Source organism: Cricetulus griseus, chromosome 3 (assembly GCF_003668045.3).
Source record: "Cricetulus griseus strain 17A/GY chromosome 3, alternate assembly CriGri-PICRH-1.0, whole genome shotgun sequence".
NCBI classification, from domain to species: Eukaryota; Metazoa; Chordata; class Mammalia; order Rodentia; family Cricetidae; genus Cricetulus; species Cricetulus griseus.
In genome coordinates this window covers 101854707-101875450 of record NC_048596.1, presented here as the reverse complement: position 1 = coordinate 101875450, position 20744 = coordinate 101854707, and the positions used below count along the sequence as shown (strand labels likewise).

At 37.4% G+C, this 20744-nt stretch overlaps 1 protein-coding gene across 1 annotated transcript in view; it reads left to right on the top strand.

The window, feature by feature from the left end:
• Rsf1 (remodeling and spacing factor 1) overlaps window positions 1-20744 on the top strand; it is a 122947-nt gene that overhangs the window by 53290 nt on the left and 48913 nt on the right. The window contains exons 3-4 of the mRNA XM_027407693.2: window positions 9211-9303; window positions 12298-12503. Coding sequence (XP_027263494.1) covers window positions 9211-9303; window positions 12298-12503 — 299 coding nt within the window. The remainder of the gene's footprint in view (window positions 1-9210; window positions 9304-12297; window positions 12504-20744) is intronic.

Genomic DNA, 20744 nt, shown 5'->3' with positions numbered 1-20744 from the left:
GTAGCTGTATGAATGCTCTCAGCATACAATTGTCAAATTGTTGGAGCCCAACACATATTGTATAAATATTAACAACTCATCAAAGAAACATCACTATAATTTTAAATAACGTTTTTCCCTTTTGTGGCATTCATTTCTTCACATATTTGCTTGCATTTGACACAGATTTATGCTTGTGGATATAGCAATGCTACATTGTGCTTTCCTAATTTTCTATGTGACTTCAGATGGTTTAATGACTGTTGTATAAAATAACATGTCTAGTACTTTGGTTCCTGACTGAACTTAGAGTGATAGAAGAATTCTCTCTCTCTCTCTCTCTCTATATATATATATATATATATATATATAGAGAGAGAGAGAGAGAGAGAGAGACTGTTACCTATAATGTTAAATACTATTTTTTAAATACAATTTGCAAAATGGAACATGCATCCTACTTCATGCCTCATATAAAAATGGTTCAATAATGTAAGACCTAAAGTTGTAAAACTCTTAGGAGAAATCTTTGTGATCTTGCATTTAAACTATATTCTCAGTTATGACATTAAAAGTATAGGCAACAAAAGCAAAATTTAGCTAAACTTTATTGAATTAAAAACTTCGTGCACGCTGGGCAGTCGTGTGTACACCTTTATTCCCAGCACTTGGGAGGCAGAGGCAGGCAGATCTCTGTGAGTTCGTGGCCAGCTTGGTCTATAGAGTGAGTGCCAGGATAGGCTCCAAAGCTATCCAGAGAGACCCTGTCTCAAAAAAAACAAAAACAAACAAAAAATCAAAGACAAAAACAAACGAACTTTGTGTATTAGAGAACATTCTTAAGAAAGTGAGAAAGGCTTGTCGAATGACATAGTTCATGCTGCAAATTATGTACCTTGCAAATCTGGAATGTTTATTATCCATAGTATATTAAGAACTCCTGTGTTGGAGAGATAGTTTAGTGGTTAAAAGTACCTGAGTTCAATTCCTAGCTCCCACATGGCAGCGCATAGCTATCTATAGCGCCAGTTCCAAGAGAACCATCACCATCATACAGACATACATACAGGCAAAACATCACATAAAAAAAAAAAAAAAAAAAAAAAAAAAAAAAAAAAAAAAGGTCCTAAGGGCCAAGGAGATGTATCAGTGGTTAAGCACTTACCGAGCAAGTTGAAAGACCTGAATTTGGATCCCCAGAATCCACGGAAATGTCAGGTGATTTTGGCAACCTGCTTGTAATTGCAGCCTTGGTAGGTAGAGACAGAATTCCCAGATCAAGATGGTTAGTGAGCTAGCCATATCTGCAGGCTTTGGGTTTGTTTGAGAGACCCTGCCTTAGTGAATAACAAGAACAGTCGAGGATGATTCCCAGCAACAACCCCAGTCTGCCTTTGACATGCACTCAGCACACATGTATGCACCCCCACCACATGTGTGTTCACAAACATGCATAAAACATTTGTGTAATACAATATATACACTCTAGGGAAATGGAGGAAGATAAAACAAACTGGTAAGCTGGTGAGATGACTTAGCAGTTAAGAGCACTTGTTGCTCTTGCAGAGGACCGAATTTGATTTCAAGTACCTGAGAAAAGATGCCCTTTCAGAAATAAACCGCTGGTTTACATATCCATTTCTAGGTGCTTAGGATGTAGCTCAATTGGTAGAGTGATGCTTAGTGTGGATGAGGCTCAGGGTTGGAACGCTGGATAAACCGGATGTGGTGACACACTCCTGTAGTACTTGGGAAACTTGGTTACATAGTGAGTTTGAGGCCAGCTTTGTCTTTATGAGAGTGTAAAATTAAAATGGGACATTTCCACAGAAGATGTTCATTAAGTACCTGAAAAGATGCCCTATTTCATTAGTGAAGAAAATGCAAGTTTGTTTTGAGACAGGTTCTATGTAGGCAAGACTGTTCTCAGACTTGCTACATATAGCCAACGCTAAGCTGTTACTGCCACACCTGGCAAAAACACAATCTTAAACTACAGTAATAAAATACTTTATATACAATAAGGTAACTATTTCTAAGGCAGGATATAACAAAGTTAGGAGGAAATTTAACCCCTTCCACATTCTTCAAGAGAATCTAATGGCAGTCTGCTGTGGAAGCATTGGGCATTTCCTTGGAAATCTAAAAGTTGGTTTGCCATATGACCTAGGAGTATCACTTCTAGGTATATATTTAAACACAGGACTTAGGTACTTTTATGCTGATGTTTATTGCTGCATTATTCACTAGAGCCTACAGGTAGAAACAAGATGTTCATCAAAGAGATGCATTCTAAAGGAAAACTTGAAAAAAAGAAACAAATATTCTCTGATTCCATGTATATGAATATTCTAGAATAGGAAAATCCTTATAGTCTGAAAGTAGATTACAAGCTCACCCCAGGTCCTGTAAGGTGAAAGGAGAATTAAATGGTTAAAGAATTTATCTGAGTTATGAAATGGTGTGTGTTTGCACATGTACTCATGAACACATGCAGGCATGTGTGTCCATACATAGCGGAGGTCAAAGGTTGATGTGGGATGTAATCCTCAGTTGTGCTCTCCATCTTATTTTTTTGAAGTAATCTCTTACTGAACTTATAGTCACTCAGCCAGGCTGTGTGACCAGTGAGCTTTGGATATCTGCCAGGCTGCCTCTCCAGCACTGGGATTATAGGCACACCTGGCTTTTTACATCAGTGTCAGGGATCTGAACACACAGCTTCATGCTTTCAAAGGTTACATTTTTCTGACTGAGCTATTTCTCTAGTCCAAGAAGTATTTTAGAAATAAAAAGTTATAATGGCTACTCAAAATCCTGGATAAAATTAATAATACTATGAATTATACAGTTAAAAATGTTAAAAGGGTAAATTTTATTTTAAACAACTTATATATAAAATAAGCTTAGTATATGTATATAAGTATCCACAGTAAATGAGATCTAATATAGCAGGTTTCTCTAGATTTAGCAAGACTCTTAGCTTCAAAATATACACTGTTGGTGCTGGTAAGAGGGCTAAGAAGGTACAGAATCTCATCAGCAAGGCTGGTGACTGCTTGACACAGAGAACCAAGTTGTCCTCTGCCTTCCAAATGCATGTTGTGGTGCATGCATGTGTGTGTGCATGTGTATACTCATGCACATAAACACAAATCATTAAATATAAAACTTGTCATCTGTAAAAACAATCACTCTCACAAACAAGACTCATTGGGAAGAGAAAGGGCCTGGCAGGAGTGGGAGGAGCATGAAAGTGGGTTACAGAGAGGTGAATGTGATCACAACAAATTACCTAGCTTATGATAAAAACAATGGTCCCTTGCCCCTAAAGCAATAAGTTATAAATTTAGTTCGGGGAGTTGGGGAGGTGACTCAGCTATTAAGAGCAATTGCTGCTCTTTTGGAGGACCCAAGGTTGGTTCTCAGCACCCACGGTTGCTCACAGCTGGGATCTGGCACTGTTTTTGGCCTTTATGGACACCACATACATATGGTGCATGTGTCTTCCTGTAGGCAAAACACTCATTTGCATAAAATAGATGAATAAAATAAATGGAAAAAATCAGTAAAATATGCATTATGTAAATGTATAAAAACATAATGAAATCCATTGTCATTAATATATGCTAATAACATTCAAAATTCACTATCATACTGGATATAGAATGTAACATTAGAAGTGGTTCAGCAAAATATATGGTTAATCCCCAGAAGATAAAAATTGGAAATTAAAATGAATCAATAACTAAAAATTATATTTATGTCTTAAACATGTTTCATACATATGATGAAACTAGTGTTGAAAAACAATATTTACCTACATTTTGAAGAGAACTAGCATACTTTTTTTAATCACCTCTTTTAACTCCTGTTTGTGTTCTAATTGATTCTTCTTATGGCTTTCTAGAATTCTTTTCAGGTTTGCATATATATAATGGAGGCATGACACAGCAAGTATGTGATTGGCACATTCCTTATCTTTTATTTGCCCCACACCTCCATTTACAGAAGAAGAGCCTGCAAGTCCAAGTCGAACAGGTGATTGACTCAACAAAGTCACCCTGCTGGTAGGGAGAGGCAAGATTTGAATCTCAAGCTATGTGGTTTTAAACCTCCATGTAAGTTCAACCCTCAATCAATAGACAGACAAAAGTGATCAAAATCAGGGCAGAAATCAGTGAAATGGGGTATAAAAGAAGAATATAAAGAATCAGTAAAGAAATGTTCTCTTTTTGTGGTTTTAATTTTAGTTTGTGTGCCTGCAAGTCATTTTTGTATGGGTATCCATATAGATTGGGACATCAGATCACTTATATCTCTCCCTATGTCTGTCAGTCAATCTGTCTGTCTCTGTTTTTCTGTCTCTGTCTTTCTCTCTTACACACACACACAAAATCTATTTTTCTATACTCTTTTTTTTTTTTGGTTTTTCGAGACAGGGTTTCTCTGTATTTTTTTGGAGCCTGTCCTGGAACTCGATCCTGTCCTGGAACTCGATCGTCTCTGCTTCCCAAGTGCTGGGATTATAGGCGTCTGCCACCAATGCCTGGCTGTCTTTCTATACTCTTGCTCCTTGGTGGGTAAAATGTCACTAATTATTCTAAACTGCTCACAAATGTCACTATTTGAATAAAAGCTTTGTTAGGTTTCTCTTCCTCCATTGGCTCCATTGTTATTTCTGTTCCGTGTTCTTATATTTATAGACTATCGATTGATTATATGGTTGACCAGTCAGTTGGATTTCTTGGTATAGGAACCATTTCTTTTTTGGCGTTGGTTTGTTTGGCGTGGCTCAAGACAAGATCTCATGTATCCCAGGTTGGCCTCAAACTGGCTATGTAGGATGTTGTTGAACTCCCAGACCTCTTACCTCCACCCACCAGTGCTAGGATTGCAAGTATGTACTACCACATCTGGTTTAAGCAGTGCTGGGGGTTGAACCTAGGACTTCATGCAAGCACTCTGTCAACTGAGCTACACCCACAGTCCCCAAAGATCACCTCTTAATTCACTTTTGCCTTTCCTGTACTAAATGTGTACTGTGTCACTATCGGTGTTCACATACTAACTTCAGTCCTCCTGAACAACTATGTTGTTAAACTATATTGTTAAACTATGTTGTTAAACAACTATGTTGTTAAACTATGTTTAAAACGTGGAAGACAGAGTTTAGTGAAAAGTTTCTATACCCAGATAAGCCTCTCTGCCGATGTATCAATCCAACTCAGACCAAATCAAACCAAATTAGAAAAAGTCCACATTTAGCCGAGTGGTGGTAGCCCATGCCTTTAATCCCAGCACTCGGGAGGCAGAGGCAGGCGGATCTCTGTGAGTTTGAGACCAGCCAGGTCTACAAGAGCTAGTTCCAGAACAGTCTCCAAACCTACAGAGAAACCCTGTCTGGAAAAAAACAAAACAAAAAAAGAAAAAAGAAAGAAAAGAAAAAGCCCATGTTTAATGGATACAGTGCTCCTGGGTGGCCTTTCAGCCCCCCACAGAGAAGACAGGAAAGGGAGACCTGAAACACCACCAGTGTGGTTTGGGGGGGGGGGCAGTTTAAATACCCTGTGGAAGTGGTCTTTTGAATCTCTGTGGGAAGGATCATCATTTGACTGGCTTTCTGAGATGCAGCAGGGTTTGGAGGGAGATGGGGGGATGGGACTTGTGTGGAACTTCCACCATAACATCCCAGACTCTTTGGGTATATATGGATGCCAGTGACTGGGGTGAAGCTTCCACCATAACACTTAGTTCTGGTAAGGCATAGTTTAAAAATATCTATAAATTTGTAAATAAGCTTAGTTCTGTATCATATCTCTTAGTGGAAGCTGACTTCTATTAGGAGAGTAGTGCCTCACTTATTAGACAAAATACAACCGCTTTGCCTCATTTCCTTCCTATGGATGAGAACATTTAGATTATTTTTTTACATTTCATAAAGTTGATGCTTTTTCCAGATGTGGTGGCATACATTTATAATCCTAGGACTTGTGAGATAGAGGCAGAAGGATGATTTGTTCAGAGTCAGCCTCAGGTACATAGTAAATTTGAGGCTTTTGTGACATGAGACTCTGTCTCAAAAGAACAAAATTAATAATTTTAAAATAAACAGTTTGGTGGGTTTTGTTGTGGTGCTGGTTTTTTTTGTATCTACAAGGAATTTGCTACCTATCTTAATTTCAAAACACTTACTACTCAAAAGTGAAAGCCATGCACATTAGGTCTTACTCCCTGTTTGTCTGTTTCCGCCTTCTCCCCTGGTATCTGAGTTGTTCTGATAAAATGCTCTGACAAGCAGCTTGAAGGAGTAATTTAGATTTGTTGTGGATCACAGTTTGAGGTAGTTTATCATGATGGTGAAGCTAAGGCAGCAGGAGCTTGAATCAGCTATTTACATTGTATCTAGTTATTGATTGCATTCTAGGCTCAATTTTCCATTTATCTAGTCTAGGATCCCTGTTAGGGAATGGTGCCACCTACAGTGGGTGGATCATCTCACCTCAGTTTTTATAAACAAGATAATCTACCACAGGCATGTCCTGATGGTCTAGATTCTGTCAAGCTGACAGGATTAATCAGCATATCTATTAACTACTAATCTATTTTCTGTCTCTGAATTTCAGTTTCAGTACTTTGGATGTTTTGTGTACCTTGGAATCAATAGAATCCTGTTGTAGGTATCCTTTTGTGTGGTTTCTTGCATTAGCATGTTTTCCAGATTCATTCAGGGAGCCATATATATATATATATATAGTGATTCTTCATTTTTGTTGTTGTTGCTTTGTTTTTCCTTTTTTTTTTTTCCTTTCTTTTTCTTTGTGAGGTGGGCAGTGGGGATAGGTCTAAGGCCTTCCCACTCTATACAGCTAAACCACATCCCCATCTGTATTGCATTCTTTGTTAAAGCTACATAAAATTCCATTATGTAGACCAGTATTTTGTTTTTCCTTTCTTCTGTTGACATTTGGGTTGTTTCTATTTGTTATTGGGAACAACATTGCTCTTTCATGTTTTATTTTTGTATCTAAATTCTTAGAGTTACTAAGTAATGTAGTAATTAATTATTAATATTTGAGAAGCTAACAGCTTTGTATCTGTACCACTTGGCAGTCTAGGTCTGCTGTAGCCTTTCCATACTCATTATTAGTTTTGTTCATTGGAGTGACCCACCTGTACAGCTTTTGATACAGTCATTTCATGTCTACTCCGTGTCAACTATGGTTTTCCTTTAATAGCATCTCTTAGCTTTTTATTTGCTTTATTACATTAATATACACATACACATATGAGTACAGAACAATGCTGTCAATTAGAGGGGATTTTGTGGCATACTAGGAAATGGGGAATTTATCCTTTCTGTGAGACTTTTTACCATTTTCTATATAGTTCTTGGTTTATTTTATATTCCTCCATCCTATGCTTATTCCTGGATTAAGAGGGTTGCTGAAGCTTTCTCTGTTGCCTGCTTGTATGTTTCTCTGTTTTAGCCAATGCCCTGGCTTCAGAATAATGTTTCATCTTGTATTGGTTCTACTGCTTTGGGATTCATTTTGCTATTTGTTTCCTAAATTGCAAAAAGTAAAAGCAAAACAACAATAAAAATTCTAGGATGTGGCAGATACATTTGCATAATGTTTTATGTTAACTTAACAGCTTCTAAGATCAGTATTATTGCTGTGTGTGGTGTCAAGCACCTTTAATCCCAGGACTCGGGAGGCAGAAGCAGGCACTTGTCTGAGTTCAAGTCCACCCTGGTCTACAAAGTGAGTTCCAGGACAGACAGGACTACACAGAAAAACCCGACTCAAGAAAAAAAAAAAAGCAAACAAATCATCATTATTATTCTTAGTCTCCTTTTATTGCTTGAAAAACAAGCAACGGGGGAAAAAAAACCACTTTGTCAGAGAAGTCATAGCCCTCTGGAATTTTGCACTTGAATCCTTCCTAGCTTCTTATGAAAGAATCTAAAACAAGAACTCTGTTGAACAGAGAGTGTTTACTTCACTAGCTGTGTTGTTGTGTGAGACAAGGTATCACTGTAGTCCAGGCTTTTCTGAACCTTGTGATCCTTCTCACTCCACCTCTGTGCAGATTTCAGGCATGACCCCACACCCAGACTGCACTGACTTTTGAGTGGAACATTTCTATGTCATCTCTTCCGTCTGTTACGGTGGCTCTGATTTGACTAAAGTACTTATGTAGGAAAAGAACCCTGAAACATTCAAGGTAAATTCTGTTACTGAAGTCTTAAAGTGACTAGCATAGAGTTTTTACTGTACCCATAATAAACAGGAGGACACTGATTTGAAGAGAGGTTCTATTAAATATATTTATAGAATTTGACGGTTTTGAACTTCTTTCTCGTGATAAAAATGAATAAGCTGTACTCTTAAAAGAAATTCAGCCTTTTGAGAGACAATCAAATAACTATTCTCAGGTGGAAAAATTATAACCATAACATACATGTGAAGTTGTTCAGCAGAGTAGAAAACAACAGAGACTTTTTTCAAGTCATTGTTAATGCTTTTTAGATTCATTTGCTTTTTATATATATGCGTGTTTTGCCTGCATATATGCATGTGTACAATGTATATGCCTGGTGCCTTCTGAGTTTAGAAGATGGCATCCGATCCTTTTGGATTGGAGTTTGTGAGCCGCCATGTGGGTGCTGGGAATTGAACTGGCATTCTCTGCAAGAGCAGTAAGTGCTCCTAAGCACTGAGCCATCTTCTTTAAGTTGTTAATATTTCTGATGGCTGTAAGTAGCATGCATTGTAGGTTGGAATTGGATTGGTGTGTCATTTCTGAACTCTTTCCTCTATATATGTGTATTAATAAGAATACCACATAACCATAAAAGACAACCGGTATTTATTGTTTTTAATCTTTATGATGCTGTGACCATATAGCTAAGAAAACCACGTAAACAAGGAAAGAATTATTTTGGCTTTTGGTTTCAGAAATTTTGGTGCATGGTCACTTGTTTCTGCGCCTGCCATGAGGCAGAGCATCATGTCGATGTATGTGGTTCAGGAGTCTTCATCACATGGGATCCCAGAAGCAGAAGTAGGCACAGGAAATAGTGACCTACTTCTACAGCTAGCTGCTGCCTACTAAACTAATAAACTTTCAACACCTGAGCTGTTGGGGGGACATTCCAAATCCAAAGTGTAACAAATGTCAACAAAAATAGTTTTCATGTATTAAGCTATTCATTTTCTCTTACAGATATGCCAAGAATTTAACAGTACCTGGGCATGGGAGATGGAAAAGAAAGGCTATCTTGAAATGAGTGTTGAGTGCAAACTAGCACTCTTAAAGGTAATGCATGTATTTTTTTTTTTAAAAGTTTACTTTGACTCTTAAATTACAAAGTAATGAAAAACAAGTGTCAGCAAGATAATTCAGTGGGTAAAAATACTTGCTACCAAGTCTGACAGCCTGAGTTTGCCTCCCTGACACCTATTTGGCTGAAAGAGATATGACTCTGGAAAGTTGTCCTGTGTCTTCACATGTACACTGTAGTATGCAAGTACACCCACTAAATATGTAAATACATAAAGGTAACAACAAAATTTGAAGTAAAAAGAAATTGATTATGGATGTGCACATCTGTGATCTCAGTAATTGGGAGGATGATTCAGGAAGATCTGGGCTATTTCTTATATCCCAACAGAAAGAGGGAGGTGGGGAGGGGTATGGTGAGCATTTTATAATTAGAGGAACAGTAGGTTCTTTCATTATTTTTTGTTTCCCCCAGTGGCAAAAAGTCTATTCTGGGTTGAGGAAATGGCTTTGCAAGACAAAGTCCTTGCCTGAGAAGCATGGAAATCAAAGCTCAGATCTCCAGAACCCACTTAACACCCAGCCTACCTACCTATGGTCCCACCCTTGGGAGGCAAGCTGGGTAGATGGTACACCAGGCAAAGCCTTGAGCTCTGAGATCAGTGAGGGACCCTCTCTCTATAAAAAATGGAGAACAGTCTAAGAGGACATACTTCATGTTAATCACTGGCCTTCATGTGTGGGAACTCCCACACTCATGCAAAAAGTGCATATGCACAGCACACTATTTTTAAGGATTGTCATTACAGTGTATCAAGGTTTAATTATTTCCGATTAGAGATATAGTAATAGAAAGGGAAGCAGGTACTTTGACACCTTTATCATTGTTTCAGCTGTCACCTTCATCAGTCACTATATGTGACTGGGTAAATAAGAAAATAATAATAATGAAAATAATAATTAATACATTTTAAAGTCCTCATTGTTTTCCAGATAACTAAGGGCATATCATTGTGTTAATAAAACCATCATGTAACCAAAAGTATTCAATTAAAATAGGTCCTCTCAATCTCAACATGGGGTTGCTTTCAAGTTTCAGTTTTCTTCTGTTTCTTTATATTTTTTCAAATTACTAATCAGTGGTCAGTATAACAGAAGAAGCTAATATGTGAAAAAGTGAGACAGGTCTTCATTACTTTGAAATTTCCCAGTGATTTATCAGTAGCATCCTTACTCATAATGCCTCAAGGTTTTTTGGCAATTCTTTTTTTGTTCATGTTTTTGTTTGTTTTTTTGTTTGTTTTGTGTGTGTTTATTTGTTTGTTTCAAGACAGGGTTTCTCTGTGTAGCCCTGGATGTCCTGGAACTCACTCTGTCAACCAGGCTGGATTCAAACTCAGAGATTCGCCTGCCTCTACCTCCTGGAGTGCTGGAATTAAAGGTGTACACCACCATCCCCTAGCTAAGTGATTCTTAATACACAATATCAACTTGTCTGTGACATAAGATATGGTGAAGGAGTAGCTTTTATTTATTGTTAGGTGTTAATTGCTCTTCTAGCTCACATGAAAAGTCAACAAGATGCATATAGCAGACCTTATGGAGGTACCCTGTTCACTTAGCTAGTGTGTCTAAATTTGTCTTTGCTTTTTATTTGTTTGAACCTGGACTTTACTATTTTGCAAAAACTTGTCTTAAACTCTTAGGGTCAAGCAGTCCTTCTGCAGCCTTCACAGGAGAGGAAAAATTAGGATTTTAAAAATTACTTCTGAGAAACAAACTGTGTGACAGTTTGCTAAGAAATGTTTAAGTGGAATGACATACCAATTGATACAGCACTGCCACTGCTGGCTATAAATCTTGTTGAAATGAAATCATCATTAAACCCATTCTTGTTCTCTTGTGTACACTACGGCTGTAATTACAGTATCAATGAACCTTACTGAATAAGAAATGTGTGGTACATACATACACATGATGGGATGCTTTGTAGTCTTTTTTTTTTTAAGTTTTGGTATACAGCTCAGTGGATAAAAGCAACTACTCTCAAGTCTGAAGACTGAGTTCAATCCTGGGACTCACATGGTGGAAGTCGAGACCTGTTCCCACAATTTGTCTTCTGACCTATACATCCAAGCTTTGATACATGTGTGCCCCCACATACACATAAAGAAAAAAATGTAATTTAAAACAATTTGAATCAGGTGGACATCATATTAAGTGCAGTAAGCCAGGCACAGAAAGAAATTACATGATGTCATTTCAATGTAGAACTTTAAAGAATCAGGAATACAATGGTGGTTAGCCCTGGTCAGTGGGGTAGCAATCAGATTGGAGAGATTTGGAGTAAACATACAAAGTTTCAATTAGTTGGGTTGAAGGTGATATTGGAATGTGATTGAACACATAGATTTTAAGTGTTCTCATCACAAAATATGCTTGAACTAACCATTCTACATTGTTTGTATATTGTATCATATATATGATTTTATTTGCCAATTATACTAATAGTTTTAAAAACAAGTGAAAATTTTAGTAGATTGTTATACCGTGATATAATTGGAGCTTTTAGTGCACATAAACTTACCATTTTAGTAATATAATTTGATTTGTGTATTAGTGATTGTGTTAAAATTCTACATTGTTGACAGACTTTGAAGATCCCCATGGAAGGCCTCACCCTCCCTGGGGAGCAGAAAGGGGTGGGGATAGGGGCCTGGTGGGGGTCAAGGGAGGAGGATAGGGAGAGGAAACTGGGATTGACATGTAAGAGAAGCTTGTTTCTAATTTAAATTTAAAAAGAAGGGAAAAAAACCTCTACATTGATGTAAAATTAAAATGTTACCTTCAAATTTTTCTATTATATTGATAATTTTAAGCAGATTCTACATAATAAATTGAAAGAGTAGTGCAAAATAAATGACCTGTGTGATCTCTAGGCTCTGTCCCTGAATCACTCCTGAAAGTGTATCATATTTATTGGAGAAGTGTTTGTACAGCATTTTAAGCCACAGTATAACTGTTTTTCAGTATCTCTGTGAGTGTCAGTTTGATGACAATCTTAAATTCAAGAATATAATTAATGAGGAGGATGCTGATACTATGCGTCTCCAGCCAATTGGGCGAGACAAAGAAGGCCTCATGTACTGGTACCAGTTGGATCAAGACCACAATGTCAGAATGTACATAGAAGAACAAGATGATCAAGATGGCTCTTCCTGGAAATGCATTGTCAGGTATCTTTATTGGGATCTCTTTACATATTGCTTTCATTGATCTCTTCTCTACTGGAATGTGACCTATGAGACCGGAATGCTCTTTTTCTTAGTGGAAATTGACAGATTTTCTATAGCTAATCTAGTCTTCAGCATAATGTCCATAGTAGGTACTTAATATTTGTCAAATAAATTTAAAAAGCATTTCAGTCCATATCAGAACATATACTTTTTGCTCAAGATGTTATGATCTGAATATTAATGTATTAGTTTTACACAAGGAAGAAAATATTCTTAGATACAAATATAACAAAAGCATTGTTTGACTCTCTCTTTTCAGTTTGAACAGTTTATCTGTACATTTCTTTCTTGGGGTTCTGGAGAACATTTTGCTTTTGTATTGTAATCCTTAAATTTTTTTGTTTATCATTTGTATTGACTTTATACACCTTGAGATTAGGTTTTGTTTGTTTGTTTTTTTCTTTTTTTGTTTTTTTTTTTTTAAATAGGTGAGTGATTCTGGAGCTTTGCAGAGAATTTTTATGTTTTTGAATTTTTTTCTTGCAATTTCATTATTTATAAATATTTCATTAGTAGCCACATTATGTGGTAATTTTGGAAACATTTGTGAATGATAAAATAGGGAAAATTCATATACACCTAACTCCTGGCTATAAATAGTTCCTTTGACATATGAACTCTTACCTGTTTTTGCCATGTTTTTGTTTTTAGCATATTTTTGTTAGTGATTACTAGTCCATTCATTCATAATATTCATTTTAGTAGTAAATGTCAACTTTCATTCTCCAAGAATCAGTGTGAGTTGAAGGAATTAATGGGGTGTTATTGGTAGGTGATTAGTTAAGTTCCTAAACAAAGGTAAGCGACAAACTCATAAAATACAATTTATCCACTGTTGTTCTCTGTGAATGTAGACACTTAAGATGTTTTACTGCAAGGTACTGTTCTCCATAGCAGCCTTGTGTTGTTCAAAACCATATTCTTTCCTGCTTTGCATATCAGGAAAATATTCCACAGAAAAACAGCTATCCATGTTTATTATTGCTCATGTTTACTATACACTTAAAACAATTTCACATGTACATGTTATTTTAGCTAATATGTGTATTTGAATCTGGGTTTATTTCCTTGCCACATGTAGACACATTCCTTCTTATTTGTTAACATTTTTTTTCCTGTGCTTCATTTAATTTTTGCATATGTTTCTGTGTATGTATTGGTATGATGTGTATGTGAGCACACTGAGTACATTAATGTGTTGGCTGGAGGCTAACATTGGTACTCTTCCTCAATTGCCCTCCGCCTTCCTTGTTCATTGAGGCATGGTCTCTCAGTTAAAGTCAGAACTCTCCAACATGGCTAGTATGGCTAGCCTGCTTGCTTCAGGGAACTCCTATCTCTGCTTCCTGAGTGCTGGGATTACAGGTGGGCTGCCATACCCACCAGGCATTTATGTGGATTCTGGCTGTAAAAAGTCTGGTCCTGTTTTTTTCCTGGCAAGCACTTTCCCCACTGAACCATCTTCCCAGGCTTATGTTAAGATAATAATACCTCCTTTACAAGCTGTTACGAGAACTATATGAAAAATTATACTAGGACCATATTGCATCCTCAGTAAACATTTGCTCTTTTCTTCCCTTTTTTAAAAAAAGAATATGTCACATTAAAAAAGTTTAAATTTCTTTTATTATTACTGAATGTGTGTATGTGTGTGACACATGCATGTGCCACAGCTTACATGTGGGGGTCAGAGGACACCTTTGGGGAGTTGTTTCTCTACTTTCACCTTTATGAAAAGGCTAGTTTCCTTACTTGAAATAGATACTATAAAGGGGTACTTTTCTCTTGTTTGAATAACAGTTTTTAAAAGACTTACTTTTTATGTATATGGGTGCTTTTGTCTGCATGTACATCTACACACCAGAATGGGACCTTGGAAGTCATGAAACTACAGTTACTGGCAGTTGTGAGCTGCCATGTGGGTGCTGGCATTGAACCCCGATCCTCTGGAACAGCAGCCAGTACTCTTAATCACTGAGCTATCTCTCCGTTCCCAGTATATTTCTTTATGAAAGTAAAAGAACCTTAAAATATAGACTGACAAATGTGTTAGTAGGTCATCAGTGAGAAGGGAATTTTAACAGAGATCTTAAGTAGATAAGACTCAGTCAGGTGCCTCTTTAGAATCAGAGTGACACTATAGAAAGTGTTCAAATTCTAACTCTAGTCCAGAAAAAAAAAAAACAAAACAAAACTGATGTAAATAGTTGAATGATTATTTCAACAAATGCGAGTTCCCCATGGAAACCACAATTAGGTATGACTTATTCTCAAAATGATTAAGTGAACATTACTCAGACTATCAGATATTAACAAGTATACGAGCTTACATCTCACCTGCTAGAAATAAATGTACTGCAACTTCTTCGGGTAACAGTTTGGTGATGTTTTCAAATATTAATAAACTGTTATCTCCTAACATCAGTTTCATTCCTTTGTACTTATGTTAAAGACAAAAAGACTTATATAAGCATTTTCATTATATCTCTATTCTTTTGTTTGCGTTTGCATTTTGAAACAGTGTCTTACTCTGTTTCCCAAGCTGGCCTGGAACCCACTGTGTCAGCTGCCATACTTGGTATAGCATCACTCTTCCTAACAGTATTCATCAGTGGATTACTCTTAACAGTAAAAAGGAATGAGCTCATAGGATAGGAATTTTCTCAAAAATTCTTATTTGTGTAAGAAGCCAAAATCATGTACTGTTTGGTTGCATTTGTTTTAAGTTTGGGTATTAACAAAACTAATGAACTGTGGTTATAATAACCAAAACTCTGATAGTCACCAGGTGTGGATACATACACCTACAGTTCCAGTACTCAGGAAGCTGAGGCAAGAGGATCTTAAGTTTCAGGCTAGCCTGGACTATGTAATGAGTTCTGGGCCAGCTTGGGTTACATAGTAAGACCCTGCTTCGAAAACAAAAACACTGTATTCCTTCTTGCTTTGATAGGGGATGCAATAAAAAGGGACGTTAGGGAGTATTTTTGTGATACTTATGGTATCTGGATAATGATGGTGTGTTAGTGTTTGGATATATATCTATGTCCGTCTCCCCCCAACCACTCATGTTCTGAACACTTGTCCCCAGCTAGTGGTATTGTTTATGGAATATTTTGGAATCTTTAAGAGATGGAGAAACTAGCCTGAGGAAGTGAGTCAATGGGGGCTAGCACCTGAGGTTTGGTAGCCCTGCTCTACTCCATGTCTATTCGCTACTTCCTGTCTGCCCCCCGCTTTTGCCACCATCCTTTCCCAGTCATGTTGGGCTGTAACCCTTCAAACAAAACCCTTTCTTAACATTGCTTTTTGTCAGATATTGTTCACAGCACCAAGAAGAATTGCTAATATATGAATGTCTTTGTTAAAGTAACTGAATTAATGCTAAATGAGTTTATTTTAACCCTAGCATGATGGAAAAGCCTGTAACCCCAACATTTCTGAGGCTGAGGTAGGAGAATCATTAATTGAAGGCCAGCCTACTCTTTATAGAAGACACCATTTTAAAGCAACACAATTGTACAAGTAAACAAGAGGTTATGCTAATTTCACAGTATATGAGTTAAATTGATTGTGGTTTCGACAGTCATTTACAGAAATTTGTTTTCTAAGTAATGAATACAATTTTCATGTACCTCTATTTATAGACCATCAGGATGTTTTAAAAATTTGTTTTACACTATATATTATATATATATATATATTATATATATATATATAGAGAGAGAGAGAGAGAGAGAGAGAGATCCGTGTGTGAATGCAAGTGTCTACAGAGTCCAGGAGAGGGTGATGGATCCCCTGGAACTGTAATTACAGGTTGTGAGCTGCCTAATGTGGGTACTGGGAGCTGAACTCAAGTCCTCTGCAAGGGCAGAGAGTGCTCTTAACCACTGAGTCTTCTCTAAAATTGTCAGGAAATGATTAAGAAGGTGAGCCTAATGCAGGGTGTGTGTTGTCTGCCTTACAATTCTAGTACTTGGGAGACAGAGGCTTAAGGATTACCAAAATTAGACCAATGAACTGCTACAATATTAATATAAAATAAAATGTACAAAAATATGAAATTAAATGATCATCTAGAATTCAGTCCTGCTGTCGCCTGAGGGAAATAGTCGAACCTCTTTGGATGTCTTTTTTCACTTTGTTTTATTTTGAGAAAGGGTCTTGCTGTGTATCCTAGACTGTCCTTGAACCTGTGATCTACTTACCCCAGCCTCCTGAGTGAGGGTATTATAGACATGCATTACTATGCTTTTATGTTTGAGTTGCATTAAAGAATGAGTGTTATCTTGTTAATAATATTGTGGACATTACTAACATGCTTCTGTTTTCTTGGCTTCTGTCAAAGACTATTGTCACTCTCGGGTTTTTGTTTTTTGCCACCTCAATAACATGTAGCTGATACGTAAGAGACAAACTAATGTTGCTGAACCCTAAACCATGAGGAAAATTAATATAAAATACTTGCTATATTTATATTATGTGCTTCATTTTGTGGGAGAAAGATCTAGGGTCATAACTGCTAAGACAATACGAGAGAGCTTTGATGGAGAATGTCCCAGGGTGCCAAGAAAGAGCCAGAAGTAAAAGGTTATTTTTTCAGTTATTTTTGTTCCAGTTTGTCAGCTTTTGTTACTATTGGCTTTCCAGTGCTATTATTCCTGAAGGTTTAGTTCTTACCACTAACTCACACTCTGAACAGCTGTTAGTCTGGCAGAGAGAATATTACATAAATAGTGAAGACAGTGTGTCCCATCTCTCCAAAATGTAAGTGTTGAGTATCTGGTAAATTTGGAATTAGTCTGCCCTAAAATGAATCTAGAATTCCTTCACATATACTCTTCAGGAATATGGACTATATCTACAGATATTATAAACAGCATGACAAACTAACTCCCAACAGACTTCCTTCTACTGGTTGGTTTTTTTTGGGGGGGGGGATTATTTTGAGACAGGATTTCCCTGTGTAGCTTTGGAACCTGTCTTGGAACTCACTCTGTAGACCAGACTAGCCTTAAACTCACAGAGATCAGGGCTGGAGAGATGGCTCAGCGGTTAAGAGCACTGCCTGCTCTTCCAAAGGCCCTGAGTTCAATTCCCCCAGCCACATGGTGGCTTAAACCATGTGTAATGAGATTTGGTGCCCTCTTCTGGCCTCTAGGCATACATGCATGCCAAACACTGCATAAATCACTTTTTTTTTTTCTTTTTTTTTCCTTCTTCGAGACAGGGTTTCTCTGTGTAGCTTTGGAGCATATCCTGGTACTCACTCTGGAGACCAGGCTGGCCTCAAACTCACAGAGATCCGTCTGCCTCTGCCTCCCAAGTGCTGGGATTAAAGGCATGTACCACCACTGCTCTGCTCTACTAAAAGATGTATTTTTATGTGTATGAGGGGTTTTGTTTCAATGTAATAAAGTGGAGAGTGATAGACCAAGGCACCTGACAAAGTCTTCTGGTTTCCACTTACCCATACACATTTTATACTTACAGCAAACTCACATGCGTCATACTTACATATATACACAAATACATTGCAATTGGTTAATCTTGTGAAACATGTCCTAAATTAAGAGAATAGAAGTACAGTCATAATGTCCTAAGAGAACATGATATGTTGGAGAGATATGGCTATTATATGCTTGAAGGAAGATTGGTTTGAAGGAGATAAAAAGAGAGGAGGGAAGGAAAAATATCCTGATTGTTGCTAGTCCACTCTGAAAGATCCAGTTACTAGCTTAGCACTCAGGAGGGATAGGCAGGCGGATCTCTGAGTTCCAGTCCAGCCTGGTCTACAGAACTAGTTCCAAGACAATCAGAGTTACACAGAGAAACACTGTCTCAAACAAATAAAAAGATCCAGTTATTGTGGTTGGAGAGATAGCTCAGTGGTTAAGAGCGCTTGCTCTTACAGAGGACCTTGATTCAGTTCCCCAAGCACCAATCATGTTTCACAGATCTCTAACTCCAGTTCCAGCAGATACAGTACTCTCTTCAGGCACATACAGGCAAAACACATAAAAAATAAAAATCTAAAGGAAAAAAATTTTTAGTATAGTTAATTTGTGTGTAATATATATATATATATATATATATATGTGTATATATATATTCTCTCATGAGTACTTTAAATGTAGTATATTTAACTTATAGCACAATAAATCAGCACAAACTAAGAAATACCTATGTATAGGTAGTTTAAAAACATTAATCAGGTTAAAAGCCTTTTAGGGAATTTTTCTTTTTTGTAAATTTCCTTTGCTACTTAGAGTAGCATAAGTAATTTAAATAGATCTTTTTCAGTAATAAGGACATCCAGTGAATAACTCCTACAATATACTTCTCAGAACACGGCATGACTCCAGAAAATAACACATGGGTAGAGGCATGCTACATATAGAATTATGCAAGGAAAAGGAATAACACTATGTGTTTATATAATCTTGGTAAGAGACAAACTGGTGTAGCAAATTATTTACATGTAGTTGAATCTTATTCTTTGTATTAAAGTGATATATTATCAGAAAAGACTCTGAAAGAGCATCTTATCTGTAATTCTATTAGATGGTTATAGTTTATCCTCCTATTGGGTGGTGGCAGCGAATGCCCTTAATCCAAGCACTACAGGAGGCAGAGGTAGGCGGATCTTTGAGTTCCAGGACAGTCAGAGCGACACAGACAAAACTTGTTTCAACATTGGGGAACTCTTGCTCCCAGATTGATAGCTGGGATACCAGCATGGGACTGATCCAGACCCCAGGAACATGGGTTTCAGTGAGGAAACCTTGGAAATCTACAGGACCTCCTGTAGTAGTTCAGTACTTATCCCTAGCATAGGTGTGGGACTTCGGGAGTCCATTCCACATAGAGGAATACTCCCTGAGCCAAGACACACGGGCGTGGGCCTAGGCCCTATCCCAAAAGATTCGATAGATTCTGATGACACCCTATGGAAAGCCTCACCATCCAGGGGGAGCAGGGGGGATATGTGATAAATAGGGTTTTAGTTGGGCGGGGTGGTAGGGGAGGATGGGAGGGAGAGGGAACTGGGATTGTCATGTTAGAAAATCTTGTTTCTAATTCAGATAAAAAAAATCTGCAAAAAAAAAAAAACTTGTTTCAAAAAGACTGAAAGAAAAGAAAAAAATATACTGTTTATTTATGTGTATACATTATATACATACTCCCACACTTGATAAAGAGTTGTCATTTTAATAGCTAAGGGATTTCCATTAGTGGCCATTTTCTTACTTTCCCAGGGAGACCAATTTGATATATTAAACATAATTTGGTCTTTGATTTCTTGTATGTGTATAAAATCTAAAATGGAAAATAATCTAAAATCTCTGATTTGTATTAACAACATTGTGCTTCAAGTGGAAAATTCCACCTCCGATCTCGTGTGATTGGTGCTGTCCTGTCAAAAACAGGCATTCGGCGTAAAGTTTATTCAGCATCCTGAAGGAGGGAACAGACACCCTCATAGGCCTCTTTGGCGTGGAGCTCTTCCTCACATTGTCTAGCACAATAGCATCCAGAGAGGGGAAAACATTTGTGCAGTCCAGGTGCACTAGTGACAAGCTGCATGTCCCCCATGAGGCTAAGATCTACCTGCCTTTCACACTGGTTTTTAATTTTTGCTTTGGAATCTAAAATTATTGTTGAATCAAAAAGTCCCCCAGATAACAGGTCTGTGAACAACAGGTATACAAGAAAGAAGTATTTATGTTTGTCTTTGGCACAGAAGGTTAAGTTGCTAGAGCGGCTGGGCATTAGTCTACAGCACCATCCAAAACCTGTGGTGTGTTCAACCGAGTTCAAGGATGGACTGCAAATGCTCTGTGTCAATAAATGAAGTTAATAGAACGCAGAGAAATGATGCAGAAAACTTTAAATGGCGGTCTTGCTCATGTACAGAACACGGGATTCATCACTCATAGTGGCTATCTGCCACTCAATGCTGTGCTGCTCAGTAACTAAGTAAAGATCTGTTTTGACTAAGGGAATGCTCGTGGGACTGGTGAATAACTGACGGGCTGATTACAGAAATGTAAGGAAAGGCTAAGAATTAATGTCTGAAGATTGAACAGACTAAGGATCTTAATCATGAGCTATGGGAGTTTCTTGGTGGACTTGTCCATACCTTGCTGATGATGATTTCAGCAGGACAAGTCTACCTAC